This window comes from Perognathus longimembris, chromosome 1 (genome assembly GCF_023159225.1).
Source record: "Perognathus longimembris pacificus isolate PPM17 chromosome 1, ASM2315922v1, whole genome shotgun sequence".
Classification (NCBI taxonomy): domain Eukaryota; kingdom Metazoa; phylum Chordata; class Mammalia; order Rodentia; family Heteromyidae; genus Perognathus; species Perognathus longimembris.
This window is the reverse complement of record NC_063161.1, coordinates 108392157-108419559: the sequence shown is the minus strand read 5'-3', so window position 1 is coordinate 108419559 and position 27403 is coordinate 108392157. Positions and strand designations below refer to the sequence as shown.

Sequence of the window (27403 nt, the reverse complement as noted above, 5' to 3'; positions counted from 1 at the left end):
CTGTAATTTGGCTACTTGAGAGTCAGAGCTCAAATTAATGAGATACCCCCTTCCCATCCCCCAGCCAATGTGTAGGTGTGCTGATATGCCCCTATCGTTTCTGCCTGGCCGGGGCATAAAGCAAAACCCTACTTCCAAAATTATGGAGGCAAAGTTGGGTGCCAGTGACTGATGCTTATAGTCCTGTCTACTCGGGAGGCTGAGATCTGGAATTTTGGTTCAAAGCCAGCTTGGCCAGGAAAGTCCATAAGACCCTTGTTTCGAATTAAGCACCAAAAAATCTGAAAGTAGGGCTGGCCTTAAGTGTTGAAAAAAAAAAATGAGGTTATACGTATTGTCCCTGAGCTGAGTTCAAGCCTCAGGGCCTGCACCAAAGAAAGAGAAAAAAATTACTAGGGCACAAAGGGATTGGAAGTGTGGCTCAGATGGTAGAACCTTTACCCCGAAACCAAGAGGCCCAAAGATCAGTCACCAGTACTGCCCCCCAGATTAGTAGTACAAAAAGTAGTGATAAGTTACTCTGTGTTGTACTCCAAACTCTACGCTTTGCCAGATCTGGCATTGCCATTTCATACATGGTTATGAGAAAATGCTCACTTTTTTGGGGGGGTGATTTTTGGGGGGAGGTGGTCACCCAAGACTGGGTGTTGGTGGTACCTGCCCTTGATCTCAGGATTTGGAAGGTGGAAAAAGGAGGACCAAGAGTTCAAGGCCAACCTGGGCTATAAATGCAACTGTCTACCAATGGCTCACACTTACAATCTTAACTACTCACAAGGCTGAGATCTGAGGATCGAGGTTCAGAGTGAGCCCGGACAGGAAGGTCCTTGAGACTCATATTTCCAATTGACTGCCAGAAAACTAGATGTGGTGCTGTGTCTCCAAGTGGTAGAACAGTAGCCTTGAGCAATAAAAGAGCTCAGGTACTATACCCAGACCCCTAATTCAAGCCCTATGACTGACCAAAAAAAAACCAAAACCAAAAAACAGCTGCCCTAATCAAATTCTGTTTCCATTCGTTTTCCATATCTTGCAGGGAGCACTCATCCCAGGTCCACCATTTTTGTTTGGAGCTTGTATAGTTCTGGTGTCTTTTCTGGTTGCCTTATTCATCCCTGAGTACCATAAAGCCAGTGGAGTTCAAAAACATAACAGCGCTAGTGGCAGCCTGAGCACCATCCCTGAGCGGGGAAGCGATGAGGACAACGAGCCGCTGCTGCAAGACAACAGCATCTGGGAGCTCTCCTCTTCTGAAGAGCCTGGGAACCAGTGCACTGAGCTGTAACTCAGCAGACACCACCTCTGAGAGCCCTGAGGGAGCCACGCCACTGGGGACTTCATGGTGCTGGAGGGGTGATGCTAGCAGCATCGTTCGGGCCAAGTTTAATAAGTGACTCCCTCTCTTTATCCCTCTGCCCTCCTCTTCCTGTCTCTTCTGTTCTTTTTCATTCTGTTTGTACATACTTCCCTGCAAATAATGTGCAGCTATCAAGGCTACCTGGAGTCTACACTGGAAGCCAAATAGAAACTGCTAGAAAGGATGGGTTTTCTTTAGTAACTAGTGAGAGAGTGACAGCAGCCTCTCTATGCTTTTCAATAGAAGTGCAAGGATAGCAGAACTGCCGTCTTGGGCAAGATTTCAGGTAGAGTCCTTCCTTCTTTCTCTCAATTGTTCCTGGTTAGCCCATAGGTGTTGAGTGCTACTCAGTATCAGGGATCTGTTGCCTTTGTCCAAAGTCTAATGAAAATCTACTTTTCCTTTTCCTTCCTCTGCTTGTCCACACATTCGTAGAGCTGATCTGTGGTGACCTTTACCAGCTAAAGGAAAGCTTTCTTCCCATTTCAAATCATGTACTAAGAACTCGGATTCCTGGACCTGGGGTTCTGGTGGGATCCACGGTCATTTTACAGAAGAAAAATTGTGTTGAGCCAGGCGTAGTGGCACATGGCTGTAAGCTCAGCTACTCAGGAGACTGAGGCAGGAGGATCATAAATTTGGGGCCAGCCCAAGCAGCTTAGTAAGACCCCTCCCCTCCCCACCTCCAAAGAGACATCAAGCATTCTAATGGCAACAAAGAAATCAGAAGCTCATCTAAGTCTTTTAACAAACTGAGGAGTCCTAAGAGAGAATGAGTTAGGACAGGTGCCAGTGGAGTTCATGAGATTACTCTTTGCCCTGCCCACATCCCCACGTGCTGTGGCATCACACTCCTGCCTTAACTGCTGTGTACGCGCATTTGTCCCCAGTCTGTGTCTCAGTCTGCTTAGCTGACTTGAATCTCATGGGAATACGCACATTAAGTTCCTTTCTAATATATGAGGGTTTAGTGAAACGCTGTTTCACAATAAGTGTCTTGCTAATTTTTTGAGATGTTTTATGGACAAAGAAAACTTTACAGATTTATATGTATTTTGCTGCATAGTAAATGGAGCATTAACTAAGGCCTACCTTTAACAAAGCACTCCTTTGAAAGTTTTATAGGTATGAAACACATGTAGATATTTGTAAGGGTTTTAATCTTTTTTTTTTGATGGGGTGCTCTGTAAATCTTGTATTTATAAATGTAATGAAGGTATTGTCAGAAAAAATATATACAACTTTTTATAAAGGATTGTGTACTGACTGAATACATTTAAAAGAAAATATATTTTGAAACCTGTTCTGCCATGGACAGAGATAACATATCTTTTTACAATGCTGTTGGTTTTTAGGTTAAGCTTCCTAATGCATAATAAATTTACAGTGGATACTTTTATGTCTTTTGTGTTTTTAAAAGATAAATTGTACCCATGGGGCACCGCTCAGACCTATAATCGTAGCTACTCGGGAGATTGGAATCTGAGAATCACTGTTCAAAGCCACCCTAGGCAGGAAAGTGTGGCGTGGAACTTATTTCCAGTTAACTACCAAAATGTTGAGGGACAGTGGCCCAGAGCCCAGGCTGTGAGTTCAAGGCCTAGTTCTGACACAAAAATAAAATCAAATCCTAATGAAAGACAACCTATTTTAGTGGAGAAAGTCTAAACGGGCTGTTTGAGGTGGGAACCAGTAGAACGGGGTGAGCAAGAGGAGAGTGAAGAGGGAGTGAGTGTGATCAAAGTGCTCGCCACACACGACCACACGACAGAAGTGAAACCTGTCTGACTGTCTAAAAGGAGAAATAATAGGATCAAAGTACACTCTATGCAAGTATGAAAAATTCACTATGAAACCCCTTTACAGTAAGTACACACTAATTTTAAAGGCATATTTACAAACTAAGCCATCACTAGGTAACGAGTATATAAAGCACAGAGCAGAAGTCTGTGTGGACTTGAATTCAAATCAATTTAAAATCTACAGACTTGCTGGGTAGCCAAGGACAAGTGACGAACATCTTTAAAATGGAGATGGACGGCTAGTGTAGCAAGGTGTCAGAATAGCTTGAGTTACTGTATGCAGAGCAAGAGACCAAGGATAGAACCGAGTGGGGCCAGAAAAGGGCAATGGATTTGCTCACTTGCTTATCCCTCTCCCAACTCCAGTTACTCTTTTGGGGCATTCTCTCTAGATCCCTTTACCCCAGAGTCCTACCTGGCCTTTGTTCAATGTTTCTTGATTTCTCCTGTTGAAAGTCACCATCAGCCTATGTCCTGCCCCTTTCTTAGGTAACAGTCTTACCTAATAAACTATGTTACCACGTGTCAGCACTGGAATTTAAGTCCCTCTGGGGAAGCATTTCCCTTTCACTACGTCATTCTCAGCATGAAGAAGTAGGTTTGGCTCATAGTAGGTGCTCAGAAAATACTTGGACTCAGTGAAGTGGATGAGTGCATCAGCAGTTTTTGTGGAGTTTTGGGGGGGAGGGAGGGCCCTGCATGCTTGTCCCTTAGCCTTTTCACTCAAGGCTGGTGCTTTCCATGAGCTACAGATCTACTTCTGGTTTTTTGGTGGTTCATTAGAAATGAGTCACAGACTTTTCTGCCCCAGCTGGCTTTAAGTGGTGATCCTTGGATATCAGCCTCAGTAGTGGCTAGGGTTACAGGCGTGAGCTACTGTCACCCAGCTGAGTACTGTCTTCTGACTTACACAATACTGCATCTACTGAACCCAGTCAAGTGAAGTCCTTCTGTTGCAATCTCATTTTAGGAGCTTATATGTTACATAGCATCAGCAGTCGTTCTGAGTTCACTCATTTCTGAATGTGCCTTGGGTCTCCTGCTGCAGAACTGGTCTGGAAACTGGAACCTCTTGGAATTGCCTTCTCTCACTGTCAGGTTTTTCTCCTCTCACTAGCAAAGCAGACGTTACTGTTAACTTGTATTTCATGAAGATTCTTCCTACTAAAGAGTCTTTAAGATCTGTGTATTGGGCCTGCCCTAGAGAAGCTGTGGGGAGGCCTGGTAGGCTTGATCATACAAAATGGGAGACCAGAAAGAAGAGCTAAAATATAAGACACCCAAACAGGGTGAGTGTCACTGTCCTGGGGGCAACTAAAGCTCTTTGGAGGCAAGGAATATAGCAGAGAGTGCCAGTTAGGGCCTCTGCCCTGCAGCAACCCATGTGCTCTCTGACAGTACAGGTAAAAGCCACCATCACTAGCCAGCTGATCTCCAGTTCTATCCATTTCCATGCAATAGCATATTTCTTTTTTTTTTTTTGCCAGTCCTGGGGCTTGGACTCAGGGCCTGAACACTGTCCCTGGCTTCTTTTTGCTCGAGGCTAGCACTCTGTCACTTGAGCCACAGCCCCACTTCCAGCTTTTTTTTGTTTATGTGGCACTGGGGAATTGAACCCATGGCTTCATGTATATGAGGTAAGCACTCTTGCCACTAGGCCATATCCCCAGCCCCCATTATTTCATTTTTTATGTGTGTGTGTATGTATGCACACGTGTGTGTGCGTGCGCACGCGTGTGCGCCAGTACTGGGTCTTGAACTCTGGGCCTGAATTGTATGTTGTTGGGATTTTTTTCCCCTTTAGCACTTCTGTCAGACTGTTTTATGCAGTTAATCTGAATTGTACTTACCATTGAATTCTGTCTTCCTGTCTGTGGCCCAGGTGGTGGTTTGCAGTGTCTTTCACCTTCAGCCTCATAGTATATATATGGGGTCCAGGTACAGAACAGAACTCCTGTGTCTTTGGAAGGCTTGACATTGGGAAGATGGTCCAGGTGCCTTGAGGCTAATTATCAGATTCAGCACCCAGCAGGCCTTGGACTTCAGCCTCTTCTGATTTCTCTCTCTGTTCTCTTGACCAGGAAGATGGTTTTCTTGTTTCAAGCTTGGATTGTGTTCTTTTTATGTTCTTTCTTCCTCGGTTCTGTGGTTAAGGCACAGGGATTATACTTTTTTTTTTTTTTTTGCCAGTCCTGGAGCTTGGACTCAGGGCCTGAGTACTGTCCAGGGGGTCTTTTCACTCTGCCACTTGAGCCACAGCGCCACTTCCGGCTTTTTCTGTCTATGTGGTGCTGAAGAACCAAACCCAGGGCTTCATGCATGCTGGGAAAGCACTCTACTGCTAAGCCACATTCCCAGCCCAGGGGTTATACTTCATGAAAATTAGCATACATTAATAGTACAAAGTAGGGGGTTCATGATGACAATTCCATGGATGCACAATGTGCTTTGAACAAGCTTGCCCTCCATCCTCCCACGCCCTCTTCCATCCTTCCCCTTTTCAGTATTTTATGGACTTGATTATGCTGTCTTCATACATACATATTTCAGTTTTCTTCATTCCTCATTATCCATTCCTCCTTGATCTCCCTTCCCACTGGTCTCCTACATGCCCCCTTTATACATTTATGGCCATTATCACTTTAGGTCTAGATTTCACAAATGAGCAAGCTTGCTCATTTAATCTTGCTCAATATGATCTCCAGTTCCATCCATTTCCATGTAATGGCATGATTTCATTTTTCTGTGTTGTGTGTGTGTGCACGTGCGTGTGCGTATGCATGCACACGCCAGTACTGGGTCTTGAACTCTGGGCCTGTGTGCTGTCCCTTGGTTCTTTTGCCTAAGGCTGACACTCTGCCACTTGAGGCCACAGCTCTACTTCTAGCATTTTGGTGGTTAATTGGAAGTAAGAGTCTTCAAACCACGATCCTCAGCCTCCTAAGTAGATAGGATTACAGATAGGAGCCACTGAAGCCCAGTTTTCATTTTTATTTATGGTTGAGTAATACTCCATGGTATATACATACACATTTTTTTTAATCCTTTCATCTGTTATGGGGTACTTTAGCCAATCCCACAGTTTGGCTATTATAAATGGAGCTGCAACAAACATGGGAATATAAGTAACTCTTGTGTATAGACTTATTAGATATATGCCCAAAAGTGTTATGATGGGATCATAAAGAATTTAACACTCACAGATAATCAATAAACACATTGAAGAAATGCTCATCCTTAGCCGTAAAGGTTGGGGTTTTGTTTTTGTTTTTGTCAATCATGAGGTTGAACTCTGGGCCTGGGTGCTGTACCTGAGCTCTTCAGCTGAAGGCTAGTGCTCTACCACTTGAGCCACAGTGCCATTTCTGGTTTTCTGGTGGTTAATTGGAGATAAGAGTCTTACGGACTTTCCTGCCCATGCTGGCTTTGAACCGAGACCCTCTGGTCTCAGCCTCCTGAGTAGCTAGGATTACAGGCGTGAGCCACCTGCACCCAGCAGAAATGCATTTCTTTTCCTTTATTAAGTAACTACATAAATTTCACAGTACACATTTTAACCTTCCCAATGATGAACATCATCATTCTAATCTACAATGCTTATAAACTCTACGGACATTAACAATAAAAGTATTTGTTCCAGATCGGGTGATAGGTACCAAAGGGCACCTACTGAAAAACTCATATTAGCAGCAGTTAGAATAGATCCAAGGTGAAAACCATGTAAATATTCATGATCATGGAATTGTATTATAATCACAGAAGAGAATACTACAAAGCAGTAAGAATGGATGAGCAACAATGTATAATAGTATGTATCTCACCTAAAAGTGAACAAAGGAAGAATACATATGGCAGGATTGCATTTAAATAAAATTAAAAAATTAGGGCTAGGGCCTAGTTTTTTTTAATTTTATTACCTGTCTGTCAAGTATGAGGCCATGAGTACATTGTTCATTATTTGTGTTATCAAGGATGTATTACGTCTTTTAAAAAAAAAATCCACGTGTATTACAATTTTCTGTAGTATGTATGTACTTGAATAAAAAATTTTAAATTAAGCAAAGGCAAACAGACAATACTGAAAAGCTATGTTTAGGGTAGACTGGAGGAACCATTTGGGGAAACTTGAGTTTTATCGAAAGACATTGAAGACACTTTCAAAATAGGAGACACACAGGTACACAGAGGGGCTCCATCCTCTACAGCCCAGAAAGAAGAACACGGAGATGGGTGTAGCCACACCGGAAGGCCACACCATGTGTGCCTGGGGCCAGCAAGCTACAGAACCTGCTGCAAGTTTGGGTGCTAGGCCCCGTCCCCATCCTGAGGCCCCGCCCTTCCTGGGCCCCACCAAGTTACGGCCTGGCCCCGCCCCCTGCGCTCTTTCGCAGCCCGCCCACACCTCCTCTTGGTCACGGTCAAGCCAGGCAGCAGCTGCGCAAATGCACATCCAGTATGAGACAAATCCGCAGTAGCGGGGTCACGCCCAACGCATCATCCACAATAGCTCGAACCAGCGTACCAGGCTCCAAATTCTCAACAACTGACCCTACCACCGGCCAGACCTTCGCAAGTGGCAACACTGCTGCAGCCAATCCGAGGCCAGAACCTCTGGCCGGAGGGGGTAGGGGGGAGGACCACTGGGAACTATAGTCCGGCCAGATTTAGCATTGATTGGCTGTCGATTCCAGTCTGCGCATGCGCAGGGCCTCACGCACGGAGCCGGACAGACTGAGTATGGCTGGCACTTCTGTGTAGTGACATCTTTGGACACTGACACTTCTGGTTTTCTTAAACCAGACCTGCCTCTAAGGGCATAGGCCCAGAGAACTCTCCAGCAAAGGCGCCGATCTCCAGTGCTTCCTCCACTGGGAAAGCATCTCGCACCGGGAGTCAGCAGCCGGACAGTGGCCAAAGCTGGCCCAGAGGCGGCAAGGAAGGCGGGGTTCCCAGGCCCACTGGCTAGTCAAGGCTACTGTCTTTATGTCTGTTCCATGCCCTGTCCGCCAAGTTTTTATCCTAAGAGAGTATGGTTCCTGGGGCTGGGAAGATAGCCTAGTGGCAAGAGTGCTTGCCTCATATACATAAAGCCCTGGTTTCGATTCCTCAGCACTACATATATAGAAAAGGCCAGAAGTTGGTGCTGTGTGGCTCAAGTGGCAGAGTGCTAGCCTTGAGCAAAAAAGAAGCCAGGGACAGTGCTCAGGCCCTGAGTCCAAGTGCCAGGACTGGCAAAAAAAAAAAAAAAAGAGAGAGAGGAGAGAGAGAGAGAGAGATTGAGTATGGTTCCTTTTAAGAGTCTAAAACTCAGTCTAAGAACTCAAAAGTATTTCCACTATCTATTTGTGGAAGTGTGTGTGTGTGTGTGTGTGTGTGTGTGTGTGTGTGTGTGTTCCTGGAGCTTTAACTCTGGGCCTGGGCATTGTCCCTGAGCTCTTCAGCTCAAGGCTAGTGCTCTACCATCTATCACTTGAACCCACAGCGCCATTTCCAGTTCTCAGGTGGTTGATTGGAGATGAGTCTCATGGACTTTCTTGAACCTTGATCCTCAGATCTCAGCTTCCTGAGTAGCTACAATTACAGGTGTGAGCCGCTGGCACCCAGCTTGTGGAATTTTATATCTAATAGACTTTAAATTCCTAAACAAATAGATGCTCAGTGAAAAAGAATTTTTTTTTAAATCAACACCAAACATACGTACCTTATTAGTGTTGGAAATGTCTCAGGATTTGGAGGTGTCCTAGGACTAAGGACCAACTGGAAAGGAACTCCACAAGGCAAAGTTTACTTCTGAAGAAGTGCTTACTGCCGACAGGAAGTAAGCAAGCATGCTGGGTGCCCACCTTTTATTCCTGCCACAGCTCTGCCCTTCGTCCTGATTGGTCAAAGCTCTTAATTAGATTCACAATCTTGCACACTTGATTAGTTTGAAAGAAGTTAAAAGTTTATCACAGCAACACCAACAACAGTATATATTACTGAGGAATCAAACCTGGGCTTCATGCATGCTAGTCAAGTACTCTACCACTAAGACACATTCCTAGCCTCCTAGCCCTATTTTAGACTTTTGATCCTAGAGGGATGGCAGACACAGTACCAAGTCTAAAACACTGAGATGGAGGGGGAAAGTCTCTATTGGGTTTTTCAGTTACTCTCCAAAATGAGTTTGTAGTATGTCAGGAAAGTGTAATATAGATGATCTAGCCAGGCACCAGTAGCTCACACTTGTAATCCTAACTACGGAGGATCCATGTTTGAAGCAAACTCATACAAATCTGAGATATTCTCACCTACAATTAACCAGCAAAAGGCTATGTGGGGATGTGGCTTAAGCAGTACAGCACAAGCCTTGAGTGAAAAAGCCAAGCAAGATTGAAAGGCACTAAGTTCAAACCAGAGTACTAGCACAATCACTCTCAGTAATCTTACTAAATTTGTAGATTTTTATTTTCAATTCCTAGGCTCTTAGATCAGACTTCATTAGTCTCATTCCCTATTAAGGAACACAACATACTATTAAAGTATAGTGTGTGTGTGTGTGTGTGTGTGTGTGTGTGTGTGTGTGTAGAGAGAGCTTTTAGTCAATGTACTCCATTTGCTGAAGTATCACAATAAAATATGACACCACCAGAGATAATTTGCAAAGTCTTTAAAAAATGAGAATGGAGTAATATTATAGATCTGAGCATTGGACAGAAACTGGGTGCCAGTGGCTGGTGCCTGTAATACTACCTACTGAGGAGAATGAGATCTGAGAATCGAAGTTCAAAGTCAGCCTAGGCATGAAATCCTATGAGACCCTTATTTCTAATTCACCACCAAAAATCCAGAAGTAGAGCTAGTGGTAGAGCACTAGTCTTGAGCAATAAAGCTCAAGTACCGCACCTAGGACTTGAATTCAAGCCCCAGTACTGGTACAAATTGTGTGTGTGTGTGTGTGTGTGTGTGTGTGTGTGTGTGTGTGTGTGTACTTAGGGCTGGTGTGATGTCTCAAACCTGTAATTCCAGCTACTCAGGAGGTGGAGATATGGAGGGTCATGGTTCATGGCCACATGAGGCAAAAGTTAGCAAGATTCTATATCAGCCCAAACCTAGGCATAGTGGCACATGCCTTTCATCTCAGCTATGTAGAAAGAATAAATAGGAGGACTGAAGTTGAGACTGGGTAAAAAAAGAAAAGAGAATCCAAGACCCTATTAGAAAAAAAGCTGATAGGGATGATATCTTGACTCTAGAGATAAAGGGCCTATTTAGCAAGTATGAGGCCTTCGAGTTCAAACCCCAGTAATTAAAATTTTTTTCTTAAAAATAACATGGTAAAAAGGGCTGTGTGACTCAACAGACACACATAAAATTTTGGGACTCCAGACTCCTTATGAAGAAACAGCTATCTCAATAAGTTGAACTTTTCTTTTTTTTTTTTTTTTTTTTGGCCAGTCCTGGGCCTTGGACTCAGGGCCTGAGCACTGTCCCTGGCTTCTTCCCGCTCAAGGCTAGCACTCTGCCACTTGAGCCACAGCGCCGCTTCTGGCCGTTTTCTGTATATGTGGTGCTGGGGAATCGAACCTAGGGCCTCGTGTATCGGAGGCAGGCACTCTTGCCACTAGGCTATATCCCCAGCCCCAAGTTGAACTTTTCTGACAGTGACAAGAGTAGACAGTACAGACCCAAAGTCAATTTGAGAACAAAATGGAAGAAAATATTAAACACATTTAATTTAATGTGTGTGTATGTGTTGGGTATTGGGGCTTCAACTCAGAGCCTCATCATGTTCTTGCTTGCCTTGTTTTGTTCTACCACTTAAGCCACAGCTCCACTTTTGGCTAGCTAACTGGTAAAAAAGCGTCTCTCAGATTTGTCTGCCAAGGCTGACTTCAAACTTCAGATCTCAGCTTCCTGAATAGCTAGGATTACAGATCTGGTCCACCAATACTTGGCTCACATTTAATTTTTTGAAGACATAGAAGACCAACATAGTGAGACCTTCCAACTAGAAACAAGGCACACACTCTGGAATTTGGATTGTTTACTACTAAAGAGGTGTTAGCTAATTCTTCCACCAAATTCTAGCCAAGTGAGGCTGGAGAGGGTTTTAGACAACTTCATGGGAATAAAGATACAAACACTGGAATTCAAGTTTTCTCAAGGAAGAGGGGCCTGATAAACCATCCAGAGTCCTAAATTCTAAAGCATTTCCTAGACACAAGGATGAAAACTCCAGGTAAGTCTTCATGAAAACTGAAGTCCAGGTGCAAATCATGTCAGTACATGATTGGGTGAAAGCAATCAGAACTGCTAATGTGCTTAGCCTTGCCCTGTTGGAAGCCAAGGAAAATCCTTTCTGGAAGGAAACATCATACAGGCCATCTCTTCTCCACAATTTTAATACATGGTGCTTGGTAACTGGTTTAAACAATCCCCACATATATGAGAAGACATGACCAAACCCCATGGAAAACAACAGTCAACAGAAGCAGGTCAATAGGGGGATCTACAAAATGGGAAGAAACTGAGAACACAAGAAGCCGATGCTTCACTGGAATTAATGACAGTTAAGAACTATCCCATATGCATTTAAAACCACTAGCCGACCCATTAACAAACCATGGCAAAACCCAAGCAGGATAAATACATAGAAGATCACACCTAGGGGCTTGGAATGTGGCTTAATGGTAGAGTGCTCCCCTTGCATGCATGAAGCCCTGTGTGATTCCTCAGTATTACATAAACAGAAAAAGCTAGAAGCAGCACTGTGGCTCAAGAGGCAGAGTGCTAGCCTTGAGCAAAAGCAGCCCAGGGACAGTGCCTAGGCCCTGAATTCAAGCCATAGGACTGGCAAAAAAAAGAAAGAAAAACAGAAAATTACACCTAGACATAGTGAGGGTACAACTGTTGAAAACAAAAGCCAAAAAAAAAAAAAAAAGATTTGGAGTTGGACCCAGGCACTGGTGGCTCATGCTTGTAATCCTAGCTACTCAGGAGGCTGAGATCTGAGGATCACAGTTCAAATCCAGCCCAGCAAGAAAGTCTGTGAGGCTCTTATCTCCAATTAGCCACCAGAAAACTGGAAGTAATGCTGTGGCTCAAAGTGGTAGAGTATTAGCCTTGAGCTGAAGAGCTCAGATACAGTGCCCAGGCCCAGAGTTCAAGCTCCACAGTGGATAAAAAAAAAAGGGGTGGGGGAGATAGAAACTAGGCACCAGCAGCTCACACCTGTTAATTCTACCTATTCAGAGGGCTGAGATTGGAGAAATGAGGTTCAAAGCTAGCTAAAAAGCCAGCTACATACTATAAGTAATTCAAAAATAAATGTAGGGGCAGAGAATATGGCTTAGTGGTAGAGTGCTTGTCTAGCATGCATGAAGTCCTGGGTTCAGTTCCTCAGTACCACATACACAGAAAAAACCAGAAGTGGTGCTGTGGCTCAAGAGGCAGAGTGCTAGCCTTGAGCAAAAAGAAGCCAGGGACAGTGCTCAGGCCCTGAGTCCAAGCCCCAGGACTGGCAAAAATAAATAAATAAATAAATAAATAAATAAATAAATAAATAAATATATGCTGATGTGTGGAGTACAAAAGGCATAAATAATTTGTCACATAAGAATATATACACAATAGTATTAATTTTCATGGAAACTTCTGGCTTCATTTTATTATAGACCTGAATGACTTGACTGATTCCAGTTTCCTTAGGAAGATCAGACGATTCTTGCCAATTATCTTGCTATAAAATTTTGGGGCCGGGCACCAGTGGCTCGCACTTATAATCCTAGCTACTCAGGAAGCTGAGATCTGTGCATCACATTTCAAAGCCATCCCACACAGCAAAGTCTATGAGGCTCTTATCTCCAATAAACTACTCAGAAAAAGCTGGGCATCGTGCTGTAGCTCAAGTGGTAGAGCAGTAGCCTTGAGCACCAAGAGGCTCAAGAACAAAGTCCAGGCCCAGATTTGAAGTCCCAGGACTGACAAAAAAAAAAAAAGGATTCATATTAAACAGTTTTGCTATTTAGGACATAAAAAATTTTAAAAGTCCTGAATTCATATAGTTGCTGCTTTATCCGAAAGGAATGTAAGTTATCTCTTTCTATTTTTGGGGGGAGAGGGGTGGTCAGAGTATTGTTGCATTGACCAGGCTGGTCTCAAACTTCTAGACTCGAGCAATCCTCCTTTCTCAGCTTCCCAAGTAGCTGGGACTACAGATGTGGCCACTGTGCCTTGCTTTTGCATCTTTGCAATTGTTTATAGGGGCCTGAAAATCTGTCAGGTAATCAAACATGGTCACTGCTAAACACTTGGTCTAAAGTAAGCATAATAATTGACATTAGTTATGTGAACTAGACGTAGGGTTTCTCTTTAGTGTGAATTTTCTGGTGTTTAATAAGATTTGATCTGATGGTAAAGGCCTTTCCACATTCAGCACATACATATGGCTTCTCTCCTGTGTGAATCCGATGATGTTCATGGAGTTGTGACTTCTTAATGAAAGATTTCCCACAGTCACTGCATTTATAGGGTTTCTCTCCAGTATGAATTCGTCTATGTCTATTTAAGTGTGATTTCTGGATAAAGGACTTTCCACATTCCGTACAAAGATAAGGTTTCTCTCCCGTGTGTATTCTCTGGTGCATAATTAGTGTTGATTTTCTTGCAAAGGCTTTCCCACATTCACTGCACTCATAATGTCTTTCTCCTGTATGGGACTGCTGATGGATATGGAGGCCTGACTTCCGGGTGAAGGCTTTTCCACAGTCAGTACATTTATAGGGCTTCTCTCCAGTGTGAATTTTCTGGTGTGTAAAGAGATTTGACCGGTCAGTGAAGGCCTTTCCACACTCAGCACATCTATACGGCCTCTTACCTGTGTGGATTTGCTGATGGACATGGAGTTGTGATTTCTTAGTGAAGGATTTCCCACAACTACTACATTCATAAGGTTTCTCTCCAGTATGAATTCTCTCATGTGTAATAAAATGAGAGTTGTGGAAGAAAGCCTTCCCACATTCTGGGCAAACATAAGGTTTTTCTCCTCTGTGGATCTTCTGGTGCATAGTTAGTGTTGATTTCTGAATGAAGGCTTTCCCACACTCACGGCATTCATAATGTCTCTCTCCAGTATGGCATTTCTGATGGATCCTGAGCCGTGACTTCCAAGTGAATGATTTTCCACAATCACTGCACTCATAGGGTTTTTCTCCAGTGTGAATTTTTTGGTGTTTAATGAGATTTGACCTGTCAGTAAAGGCCTTCCCACACACAGCACATCTATAGGGTCTCTCTCCAGTATGAATTTTGTGGTGTATAATGAGATTTGTCTTGTGAATGAAGACCTTCCCACATTCTGAACATATGAAAGGGTTCTCTCCCGTGTGGATTCGCTGGTGTACATGGAGTTGTGACTTTTTAATAAAGGATTTCCCACAGTCACTGCATTCATAAGGTTTCTCTCCAGTATGAAGTCGCACATGTGTGATAAAATGCGTCTTCCGAATAAAGCCCTTCCCACATTCAGTACATGCGTAGGGTTTTTCTCCTGTATGAATTTTCTGATGCATACTTAGTGTTGACTTCCTTGTGAAGGCCTTTCCACACTCAGTACATTTAAAGTGTCTGTCGGTGGCATGAATTTTTTTATGTGTTTTGGGGTTTGAATTCTGAGAGAAGCTTCCCTCACACTGTCTGTAGTCATAAGGTTTTTCTTCTGCATGATTTCTTTGGCATCTGAGCAGATCAGACTTCTGAATAAAGGCTTCTTCATACTCAGCACAGTTATGGGAATTTTCCTCACTTTGAGTTTTCTGATAGTTTGACATGAGGGAAAACTTTTCCAATTCAGTGCATCTACAGGATTTCCCACCTGTACAAATTCTCTGAGATATAGTAAGTTGAGATTTCTGGGCAAAGACTGCCTCATGTTTGTGACACTCAAGCTGTTTTTCTTCAGCATGAATTCCTTGATGCTTAGAGAGAGGCAAGTTTTGAGTGAAAACTTTCACACAGTTATTCTTGGGAACTTTCTGGTGCTGAGTGAGAGCCTGCTTAGGACTCAGAAGCGGCTTACACTGACTGCCTTCACAGGCATTCCCTGCAGTAGGAAAACTCATATGCGAAAAAATACCACTATGTTCGGGCAGCTCATCAATAGTTTCTGTCACATTGTTTCTGCTGTGATTATATAGACTTGCGAGAAGCTTCAAACTCTCTCCTCTTGTGTCACACTGAGGGGATCTTTTTCCTGAAGGAACCATTTTCTCAGTGTCCTCATGTTCACAGTCCCTCTCACAGGCTGGTGTTGCCTTGTGGCAGAAGGAAACGTGGCTTCCAGGATTGCTCTGTTTTTTCTCCAATCTCCCTCTCTGTTTCTCATCTTCCCACAATTCCCCCGTAGCACAATAAGAGTCGTATCCTTGGAAAAGACTTATTCTCTCAGACTGGAAAGAAACTTCTCCACAGGATCCCTGCTGTAAGGTCTCAAAACCAAAGGCCTTGTCTAAAAAGAAAGAGAAGATACAACTGACACATACACACAAAATTAGTGGAATATAAAAGGATTGATACATTAAATTAATGATGAAAAACAAGAAATAGGTGAAGTGCTATATAAATATAACATAAATATAAATGTATTAATTCATGTATAAATATAATATGATTATAAATGGCTATAAAAGTAACCCATTGCACTTTGATAAAAAATAGCATTTAGAGGCATTCCTTTAAGTTTTACATTAATTCACTTAAAAATTTGGTTGTTGTGTTTTTTTTTTCAGTATCAGAGATTTGAACTCAGGGCTTATTAGGCTGCACTTATTAGGCTGGCAAGATAGCTGAGTCATGTCTCCAGCTCTGTTTTTCAATGGTTACTTTTAGTATAGATTTCATTTCTAGCCTGGGTACATTCTGGTGCCTCCCATCATTCTATTTTAGGCTTACCATCATCTCTAGGATTACAGGCACACCCCTGGGTGGGAAAGCTGATGTCAGTTCCACCATTTCTTTTGTTTTTGTTTTGTTTTTTGCCGGTCCTGGGGCTTGGACTCAGGGCCTGAGCACTGTCCCTGGCTTCTTTTTGCTCAAGGCTAGCACTCTGCCACTTGAGCCACAGCGCCACTTCTGGCTGTTTTCTATATATGTGGTACTGAGGAATCGAACCCAGGGCTTCATGTATATGAGGCAAGCACTTTACCACTAGGCCATACTCCTAGCCTAGCTCGACCAATTCTATAAACTACAAATGCCAACATTTTTAATTTTTACCAAATACTCTACAAATTCAAGGACAAATAGTACATATATTAGAGCAGCTGCCTCTGGGAAGAACAAAAATAAGTATAAGAACAGGGGATGGAAAAGAGTAAGTCAAGTAAGAGGGGTCCTTAAACACATTTGTGATGACATCAACCACAAACTAAAGCAACAAGTATAACTCAATTTCTTGCATATGAGGTATAAAAGCTGCTTGTGACATATCAAGATGTATAAGATTAAGTTGCTGCTATGTTGTACTAGCCAAGGAACATGCAAATGTACAAATGCCCTCAAAGTCAAGTTAGAGGACAGCACAAAGAGATTATAAAAAGCCCATTCCTAAGTGACACAGAAGGAAAATAGAGTCTATGAAAGAAAACATTGAGCATGGGCTGGGAATGTGGCTTAGTGGTAGAGTGCTTGCCTAGCATTCACGAAGCCCTGAGTTCTATTTCTCAGTGCCACATAAACAGAAAAAGCCAGAAGTGGTGCTGTGGCTCAAGTGGTAGAGTACCAGCCTTGAGCAAAAGAAGCTCAGGGACAATGCCCAGGACCCGAGTTCAAGCCCCAGGACTGGAAAAAAAAAAAAAAAGAAAGGGAACTGTGAGCAGGAGTATGGCCCACTGTGGTTTGTACAGAAAGTAGATTGGTCAGTGTTTGAATGTATAAGAAAGAAGCTAAGTCAGGAGGGTGGCTCAGGCCTCAATAGCTGTGCATAGCAGTGCTTCTCTGTTATCTCAGCCACAGGAGAAGTTGCTGGGCGCAGAGAACTATGCCTGTTATCCGCAGTGACACCAGGAAGCAAAAGCACAAGGGTCACAGCCCAAGCCCAGGCATAAAGTATGACCTCACATCAAAAACAGCCAACGGGCCTAGTGCTCAGGCCTGCAATCCTAGCTACTCTGGAGACTAAGATCAAAGGGTGTGGTTTGAAGCCAGCCCAGGCAGAAAAACAACAACAACAACAACAACAACAACAACGTGAGACTCTTATGTCCAATTAAACACAAAAAAGCTGGAAGTAGGGCTGGGAATATGGCCTAGTGGCAAGAGTGCTTGCCTCGTATACATGAAGCCCTAGGTTCAATTCCTCAGCACCACATATATAGAAAAGGCCAGAAGTGGCGCTGTGGCTCAAGATGGCAGAGTGCTAGCCTTGAGCAAAAAGAAGCCAGGGACAAATGCTCAGGCCCTGAGTTCAAGACCCAGTATGGGCAAAAAAAAGTAAAAAAGCTAGAAGTAGAGCTGTGGCTCAAGTGGTAGAAAAGCAGTCTTGAGCAAAAGGACAAGCAAGAGAGTAAGGCCCTGATTTAGAGCTCCAGTACCACCAGTACCAGCACACACATAGGAAGGAAGGAAGAGAGGAAGGAAGGGAGAGAGAGGGGGAAGGAGGGGAGGGAGGGAGGGAGGGAGGAAGGAAGGATGGACGGAGGAAAATGAAAAAAGGATACTAGACAATCTAGGGTGGCTAAAACCCAAAGTAAATTAGCAAATTATAGTAAATTCTCTCATAAAAGTTAGGCAAAACTAGGTGCCAGGGGCTCACGCCTGTAATCCTAGTTCAAAAGGCTGAGAAGGTTGAGATTTGAGGAGAGTATGAAGACAGCTTGGGCAGTAAAGTCTGTGAGACTATCTCCAATTAAACACAGAAAATCTTGAAGTAGAGTTGTAGCTCAAATAGGAGAGCACTAATCTTAGCGAAACAGCTCAGGGACAGCGTCCAGGCCCTGAGTTCAAGCCCCACAATTAAAAAAAGAGATGAATGAATGAACAGATGAATAAATGAATTTAAAAAGTCAAGTAAAGAAGGCACTGGAAGGAATGTAGCTTGGGCAGAAGAGAAATTTAGACATTCAAAGAGCCTATGTCAACACTCTCCAACCAGTTCTAAAAGTTCCAGACATAAGAAGGAAAGTCCTATTCTCTTTTTTTTCTTTTTTCTTTTTGCCAGTCCTGGGGCTTGAGCTCAGGGCCTAAGCACTGTTCCTGGCTTCTTTTTGCTCAAGGCTAGCACTCTGCCAACTTGAGAAATCGAGGAATTGAGCCTAGGGCTTCATGTATACGAGGCAAGCACTCTTTGCCACTAGGCCATATTCCCAGTCCTAAGTCCTATTCTCAGAATTGAAAGTATCCAAACTTTCCCAGCACAGGTGCTGGGCTGTTGTACCATCTTCTGATTTCTTGGCTCTTGACTTACCTAAACATCTTGAACTTGATATTTTATCATCCAATATACATAGCTCTTCTCCTTGCTCCAAGTTGAAGATGACTTCCAGTTTGGGAACTCGACACCCTGTGGACAGGAAAGAATAGAGGACTTGGTTTCAGAGGCCATGCAATGAAACATGCCATGTGTTTCCCAGAAAAGTTCATGGGGAACAGAGGTATAGTCATCAACCAAGAGAGATTATTAAGAATATGGAACAGGGCTGGGGATATAGCCTAGTGGCAAGAGTGCCTGCCTCGGATACACGAGGCCCTAGGTTCGATTCCCCAGCACCACATATACAGAAAACGGCCAGAAGTGGCGCTGTGGCTCAAGTGGCAGAGTGCTAGCCTTGAGCGGGAAGAAGCCAGGGACAGTGCTCAGGCCCTGAGTCCAAGGCCCAGGACTGGCCAAAAAAAAAAAAAAAAGAATATGGAACAAAATAAAGACAAAACCATCACTTACTTCAAATACCCTACAGGTTTTGGAAGTTCTACATATCTCAGAAAACTCAAATTTCAAAAATCCCACTCCTCTAATGTGGCTGGGAATATGGCCTAGTGGCAAGAGTGCTCGCCTCGTACACATGAAGCCCTGGGTTCGATTCCCCAGCACCACATATATAGAAAATGGCCAGAAGTGGCACTGTGGCTCAAGTGGCAGAGTGCTAGCCTTGAGCAAGAAAAGCTCAGGGACAGTGCCCAGGCCCTGAGTTCAAGCCCCAGAACTGGCGTGCGCGCACGCACACACACACACACACACACACACAAATCTGACCAGGAAATAAAGTACACTAATGTGTTTTGGTGAAGCTGTTATATGGTGGGTGGCAGGCTGTACTCACCCACAAAGATCAGGTTGAAATAGTTGTCCAGCATCACATCCCTGTACAGGCTTTTCTGAGCAAGGTCCAGGTGTTGCCATTCCTCTCTGCTGAAGGCTACACAGACATCCTGGAAGGACACTAATCCCTAAAAAAACAAACCAATTATCTAACAGGAAGGGTCAACACTCCAGCATTGAGGCTGGGAATGTGGCTTAATGGTAGAGTGCTTGCCTATCATGCATGAAGCCCTGGGTTCATAAACAAAAAAAGCTGGAAGTGGTGCTGTGGCTCAAGGACAGCACCCAGGCCCTGAGTTCAAGCCCCAAGACTGGCAAAAAAAAAAAAAAAAACCACTACAGCATTTAAACAAAGTGTTTAGGATCTCGTGTGTGTGTGTGTGTGTGTGTGTGTGTGTGTGTGTGTGTGTGTGACACAGAGAGAGAGAGAGAGAGAGAGAGAGAGAGAGAGAGAGAGAGAGAGTGTGTCTCTATGTGCCTATGTGGATACATGCTCACCAAAAGTGGAACATGAACCTCAAGGCCTGTGCTTGGATTTTTCTCTCAAGACTGGCACTCTACCACTTGAACCATGTCTCTATTTCTGGCTTTTGCTGGTTAATAGAAGATAGTCAGATGTGTCCATCTGGTCTGGATTTGAACTGTGATCTTCAGATCTCAGCCTCTTGAGTAACTAGGATTACTGGCATGAACTAATGATACTTAGCTAGGAACTCACTTAATGATAAGTAAGTTTCCATTAAAACACCTGTATTTAAATTGTTCCTTAAAGAAAAAAAATTGTGTTGAAATGATCATGCTATAGTAGTCCTTTTTTAAATCAGTGTGTCAGTCATCTAGGAATAAGCTGTCAAAAGTTCCCAAGCTCTATATATGATTTCTATGTATTTTCTCTGTATGCCATATTCTAATAATAGTTCAGTCAAAAAAAGAAATACAGGGCTGGGAATATGGCATAGTGGCAAGAGTTCTCGCCTGGTATACATGAAGCCCTGGGTTCGATTCCTCAGCACCACATATACAGAAAAGGCCAGAAGTGGCACTGTGACTCAAGTGGCAAAGTGCTAGCCTTGAGCAAAAAGAAGCCAAGGACAGTGCTCAGGCCCTGAGTCCAAGACCCAGGACTGGCCAAAAAAGAAAAAAAAGAAATACATCGTGCCATTCATTTCCCACTCAATGATCAACTAAGTCAATTTGCTCTTTAAAAACAACCATTAAAATTGGCTTTTTAAGCTAGACAACAGTGATTCACATCTACAATCCTACATACTTAGCAGGCTGAGATTTGAGAATTTCATTTAGGAGCCAGCCTGATGGGCAAGTAAATCCAAGAGATTCTTCAATTAACCTGAAAAAAGCCAGAAGTAGACACAGATTAAATGGGAGACTGCAGGTGAGCCAGAAAGCCGAGCAAGAGCACAAGATCCTGAGTGCAAGCAAGCCCCAGTACTGGCACAAACACATAAATAATATAGGCTCTTTTCCTGAGCATGGTGGTATACACTTCTAATTCCAGAATTTGGGAGGCAGAGGCAGGAGGTTTACAAGGCCATAGTACAACTATATAGCAAGTTCAAAGCAAACAAACAAACAAGAAAGGCTGTTTTTTCAAAACAGTATATAGTACTGATACATAGGTAGACATAGAAAAAATGGAACATAAATGAGAATCCATAAATAAGGCAAGCACTCTTGCCACTAGGCCATATTCCCAGCCAGCAAAATTAAGTTTAACAATTAAGAATTACAGGCTTGTGATTCATGCTTACTGTAAAATGGAAGTTAAGATTGTCTAAATCTTTAAGCTTTGCAATTCTGAATACTGAAACATATACCTAGGACAGAGTAACAAAATTCAGTATTGACCATAAATGTTAAAACAACTTTCCTTACCCAAGGCCTAATGTATGAAACTGTAACCTCTCTGTACATCACTTTGACAATAGATAAAAAAAAAACACCTTTCCTCAAGTTAGCTATATCGCAGGCATGTGCCTAAGCAATAAGCCTATTTAGGTTAAAGCAGTTTCACTTTGTTAAATGTTGTTCAAAAATATGGAACTGTCAGATGAATGTTAAGAAACATGCTTTTCTGTGAAACTCAGATAAAGGAACTGTGTCTACAATTCAAAGTGAAAACATTTGGCATGCTTGTTAATTCTTGCTTTCTGGTTTAATATACTATAAAGCATGTTCATGTGCATTTTCCCTTTTTATTTTTAACAACTGGGACAATTTTGACATGCAATACCAAAATTTAGAAATTTGGTCATGTTTGTCTGAAAATCTGAGTCTGTGATTTAAGTCTTTCCTGTATTGTGCTTTCCACTTAGGTGTACTGTACCAAGAAAAACTTGTTAAAAATACATTCCTTTTAAAAATTAGAAAAAAAAGTTAAAATAAAAATTTGTATTTATACTATGTTGTGTATACATACACATTCACACATATGTAAATTCACTTATGTGCATAGAGGATATTATCTGGAAGGAAATACACTAACATTTTAAAATATAATACGTTGGTGACGGTACATTTACAGGTAATGTACCATTTAATGCTTGTTTTATTTCCTGTTTTGTTAGTTTCTCATTTTTTGTTTTTTTAATTTTTTAAAAATTTTATTTATTGGGGTGGGGATATGGCCTAGTGGCAAGAGTGCTCGCCTCGTATACAGGAGGTCCTAGGTTCAATTCCAGCACCACATATACAGAAAATGGCCAGAAGTGGCGCTGTGGCTCAAGTGGCAGAGTGCTAGCCTTGAGCAAAAACAAGCCAGGGATAGTGCTCAGGCCCTGAGTCCAAACCAACAAAACAAAACAAAAAATTTTATTTATTTATTTATTTATTTAATATATATTTTTATTATCAAACTGAATTACAGAGAGGTTACAGTTTCATACATTAGGCATTGGATACATTTCTTGTACTGTTTGTTACCTTGTCCTATTTATTTATTTTTTATTGTCAAACTGATGTACAGAGAGGTTAGTTTCATATGTTAGGCATTGGATACATTTCTTGTACTGTTTGTTACCTCCTCCCTCATTCCCCTCCCCTTGTTTTTTGCTTTTGTTTTTGCCAGTCCTGGGGCTTGAACTCAGGGCTTGACCACTGCCCCTGCGCTTCTTTGCTAAAGGCTAGCACTCTACCACTCCTGGCCTTTTCTGTGCATGTGATACTGAGGAATCGAACCCTGGGCTTCATTCATGCTAGGCAAGCACTCTACCCCTAAACCACATTCCCAGCCCCACTGTTTTTTTTTTCATGCTTATATTCTTGTTTGCCAGTACAAAGCAAAATAACTTAAAAGCATATAATCTCTTCCCAGTGATTTTTACACTAGGTTTTTGTGTGAAAAATAACCATAAGTACACCAAAAATGGGGGCTTTCTTTCTTAAGTTTTCTTAAGGTTATTTCTCTTGTCTTTTCTTTTTTTTTTGGCCAGTCCTGGGGCTTGGATTCAGGGCCTGAGCACTGTCCCTGGCTTCTTTTTGCTCAAGGCTAGCACTCCACTTCTGGCCATTTTCTATATATGTGGTGCTGGGGAATTGAACCCAGGGCTTCATGTATATGAGGCAAGCGCTCTTGCCACTAGGCCATATCCCCAGCACTTGTCTTTTTTTTTTTTTTTTTTTTTTTTTTTTTTTTTTTGCTAGTCCTGGGCTTGAACTCGGCCTGAGCACTGTCCTTGGCTTCTTTTTGCTCAAGGCTAGCACTCTACTGCTTGAGCCACAGCACCCACTTCTGGCTTTTTCTGTATATGTGGTTATGAGGAATCGAACCCAGGGCTTCATGCATGTTCGGAAAGCATTCTACCTCATACATAGCTGTTATTTCTCATACATAGTTCTTAAAAGAAAATGTTCAGTGGAAACTTGGTGACAATTTGCTAGCCTTAGTTAATAACATTGGAACCAAGTCACCAAGTAATTGTGGCCATCACTCCCCAATTGTTGTTGACAACTTTCTTAATAAAGAAATGTTAAATAATTAGCATGAGAAATGTATATACACCAGGTGCTGGTGGCTTACTCTGGTAATCCTAGTCACTTAGGAGGATGAGGTATGAAAATCATGGTTGAAACCTAGCCTGAACAGGAAAGTTCATGGGACTCTTATCTCTAATTACACACCAAAAAGCTGGAACTGGAGGGGCTGGGAATGTGGCTTAGTAGTAGAGTGCTTGCCTAGCATGCGCAAAGCCCTGGGTTCAATTCCTCAGTACCACATAAATAGAAAAAGCTGGAAGTGGCGCTTTGGTTCAAGGGGCAGAGCTCTAGCCTTGCACACAGAGTGCTCAGGGACAGAGCCCGGGCCCTGAGTTCAAGCCCCAGGAACGGCCAAAAAAAAAAAAAAAAAAAAGCTGTAAGTGGAGGTGAGGCTAACCTCCTCCATCTCAGGAGCCACTCGGCTATCTTTGGCTCTGCTCTAAAGCACGGCCTTTCCTTGAAATCTAGTGACACAGGCCCTTCCCCCAAATTAGCTAACTCAGGACACAGGCAGCGGCAACCATAAATCTTAGCTAGCCCTGACACAATAAAATCCCCTGCTCTCACGCACCACACAAACTCCATGCCTCATACAAACCAGACTGCAGAGTACTTCCAGCCCTGAGTGAAATTCTCCCCCCCATCCCCCTAGCCATATAAACTCCGTTGCTCAAGGACAAGTGCTGTCCCTGAAGGTGAGGGTCAGCCTGTCAGCTTGGTGACAATAAACTTGGCTCTACATGCCTTGGTGTCTGCGTGGTCTTCCGGGCTGAGGCTTTCAATCGAGAACTCAAGGTCCGAAGTTCAAGTCCTAGTACTGGTACCAAAAATATGTTGCCTTATCTTTATACTTCCTAGTTGTATATCTCAGGTTTAAATGAGTCATATAAATCTCCAAAAAATCATTATTTCATCTCAGAAAGTTAATAGTAATTTTGTATCATTTCAAAACCATTTATTGTTATTACAAAAGCTGTACTGTACAGAACATGCAATGATGATGTCAGACATTATCTGGCTTCACAGTCCTTTCAAGTTACCCGGGATGGTTAGCACTTGTCAATTCCCACTCGTTAATCCATTTCAACTGTCAGTTGGCAGTGCACAGTGACCCAACTCCCAGAAGCCTCACAATCACCATTTCTCATGCTCTGCGATAGTTCGGGATCACAGAACCCCAACATTTCTACTCTAGTGGTTCTGCTGCTCCTTAGTCAATGCCATGTCCCCATGCTTACATTAATACCCTCCACCCATCTCAAGTCATCATGAGAATTCCAGTTCTAGACACACCTGCATCCCATCATCAACACAACTAAACACAAACTATTAAGTTTTCCCCAAACACCACACACACACACACACACACACACACACACACACACACACACACACACAGTGATGTAGTTAGGGCAACTGGGCATCCAACATAAAACTTCAGAAAATCAAGGTACAAACAAAAAATTACAGCAAAAGGAGAAAGGATAAAAATAATTACACAAGAAATAAAATCAGTATAAAACGAATTAGAGAATATAAGCACAACCAAGAGCCAGTGTTTCAAACTGATCAAGGAAGTGGATAACCCTTAAAATGCCTGATATAAAAAAAGAGAATGAATGGCATATAGAGTAATTGCAATGACAAAGGCATTACTAATGCGGATATGGAAGAGAACAAAATAAGGAAAATGGGAACTTTCATGCAATCCCATGAATATATATATATATACACACACACATATACACACAAATATATATATATATACATGATTTGATCTCTAGCAAAATATGCCACGATAGTGGGTCAGAGCCTTAAATGTAAAATGCAAGCATAAAGGAAAGAGGAATTTTATCAGGGATTGACATCATTCATCGTGGATCCCGTTGGTTAGCCTCCACCTCTCCAGCTGGCCTCCCCCCCCCCCCCCCCAACCAACATCCACTGTCCCCCATCACTGCCCCAGGGTGCACTTCGGACTGCGGAGACTTCTTCAGGGAGTGGCGAGGGCGCGCTACCCGGGCACTCACCTGTTCCCATACGGGGCTCTCAGCCCCAAGCAGTGGCCACAGTACTGTAATTCGCTTCATTTTACCAACACCCCCCCACCCTCACGTGGGATTCCTAGGGGCGGGGCACGGCAGGCAGGTGCGCATGCGCACTAGAAACTGCTTGTACGGACCAGCGGTCAACATGGTGCCCTGCTAATCTCATTTGCGTGCTGGGGCTTGACACCAAGATGGCGGCGGCCATGTTTGGAGGGATGCAGCGACTGTCTGGATGAGCCACTTGCAGGTGCGCTGCTGGGTAAGCCAATGTGTAATCAGGCCTTGTTGCCACAAGTCACCCACATTTTCCTCCGTGCCTTTGCATCTTCAAGAACACTGACAAACCCGCTAACAGAAAGTCTGACTCATCTCCAAATAACTAGCAAAAAAGCCAGAAGTGGAGGTATAGCTCCTGCAGTAGGGCACCAGGCTTAAGCAAAAACCCTAGCAGGAATAATTTACAGATTACTTTGGGTAGCTATAACATTTTAACGCTAAGCCTTCCTATTCACAACTCAAGGGTATCTCTTCATTGATTTGTGTTCTATTTGGTAACTTCCAGGAATGTTAGTTTTCAGTGCAGCAAGTCTTTTGCTCCCTATTTTATTGTTTTGTCACGTATTTTATTCTGTTCCTCTTCCTGATGCTGAGGATCGCACCAACCGTCTACCACTTGGCAGGCAAGTGTTGTCACTGGCCTACACCTCCAGTCATTTTATCCTCTTCATGTGATTCTAACTGGAATTCTTTACATTTTTACTGCATAGGAAGGCAATTGATTTTTGTTATGTTGATAGCTGAACTTGGCTGGATTTACTAGGTAACAAACATAATTTAAGTGGAATGTTTGGGGTTTTTCTTTTGCACAGTACTGTAGTTTGGAGGGTTTTTGCTAGGCTGGTACTTTACCACCTAACCACACCCAGAAGCTTTTTTTTTTTTTTTTTTTGGCCAGTCCTGGGCCTTGGACTCAGGGCCTGAGCACTGTCCCTGGCTTCTTCCAGCTCAAGGCTAGCACTCTGCCTCTTGAGCCACAGCACCGCTTCTGGCCGTTTTCTGTATATGTGGTGCTGGGGAATCGAACCTAGGGCCTCGTGTATCCGAGGCAGGCACTCTTGCCACTAGGCTATATCCCCAGCCCCACCCAGAAGCTTTTCACTTTACTTTTCATGGAAGGTTTAAGTTTTTTGCCCAGGTCAGCCTTGAGCTATGATCATCCTATTTAGGCTTACTGCATACCCGAGATTGCAAGAATGAATGAATGATTTGTTGAGATGAGAGCTTACTAACTTTCCCCAGTCTGGAACCATCATCATTCCAATCCTTACCATCTAAGTAGCTAGGATTACAGCTATGTGCTACTTCTTCAGTAAATTAGTTGTTGAAGGGGCTTGGAATACGGCCTAGTGGTAAAGTGCTGCCCTCATATACATGAAGCCCTGGGTTTGATTCCTCAGTACCACATATATAGAAAAGCTGGAAGTGGCGCTGTGGCTCAAGAGGTAGAGTGCTAGCCTTGAGCAAAAAGAAGCCAGGAACAGTGCTCAGGCCCTGAGTCCACGACCCAGGACTGGCAACGAAAACAAAACAAAATAAATTAGTTGTTGAATTCTTGAGTTTTTTTTTCAGTTCAGCTACTGCATTCATCTCCAGAATTCAATTTTAATTTGACCCCCACCCACTTTGTGTCAGTACTGGGGCTTGAACTCAGGGTCTTGCACTTTTGCTTAGTTTTTTCACTGAAGGCTGGTACTCTACTGCTTGAGCCATATTTCCACTTCTATTTGCTGGTTAACTGTAGATATGAGTTTCACAATCTTTCTTGCCAGGGGTAGCTTGGAACTGCAGTCCTCAGATCCGTCTCCTGGGTAGCCAGAATGACAGGCATGAACAACCAGCACCCAGCTAG

At 43.0% G+C, this 27403-nt stretch overlaps 2 protein-coding genes across 2 annotated transcripts in view; one reads left to right on the top strand and one right to left on the bottom strand.

The window, feature by feature from the left end:
- Positions 1-2756, top strand: part of Mfsd14b (major facilitator superfamily domain containing 14B) — a 54787-nt gene extending 52031 nt beyond the window's left edge. Inside the window, exon 12 of the mRNA XM_048345629.1 lies at positions 1037-2756. Coding sequence (XP_048201586.1) covers positions 1037-1285 — 249 coding nt within the window. The 3' untranslated portion in view covers positions 1286-2756. The remainder of the gene's footprint in view (positions 1-1036) is intronic.
- Positions 2757-13493: 10737 nt separating this feature from the next.
- Znf484 (zinc finger protein 484) lies at positions 13494-25536 on the bottom strand. The gene is made up of 5 exons (XM_048347793.1): positions 25477-25536; positions 21223-21288; positions 19455-19581; positions 18602-18697; positions 13494-15646 (listed from the first exon to the last, which is right to left on the bottom strand). The coding sequence occupies exons 1-5, from the start codon at positions 25534-25536 to the stop codon at positions 13494-13496; spliced, it is 2502 nt and encodes an 833-aa protein (XP_048203750.1).
- Between the last annotated feature and the right edge of the window lie 1867 nt (positions 25537-27403).

Bases quoted from the DNA above. Each gene is read 5' to 3' on its own strand.
- Znf484 (XM_048347793.1), bottom strand. From the start codon at position 25,536: ATGAAGCGAATTACAGTACTGTGGCCACTGCTTGGGGCTGAGAGCCCC. The intron at 19,582-21,222 runs GTAAGCATGAAT...TTGTTTTTTTAG, and splicing joins ATCTTAACTTCCATTTTACA to GGATTAGTGTCCTTCCAGGA. The intron at 15,647-18,601 runs GTAAGTCAAGAG...CTTTCTTTTTAG, and splicing joins ATCAAGTTCAAGATGTTTAG to ACAAGGCCTTTGGTTTTGAG.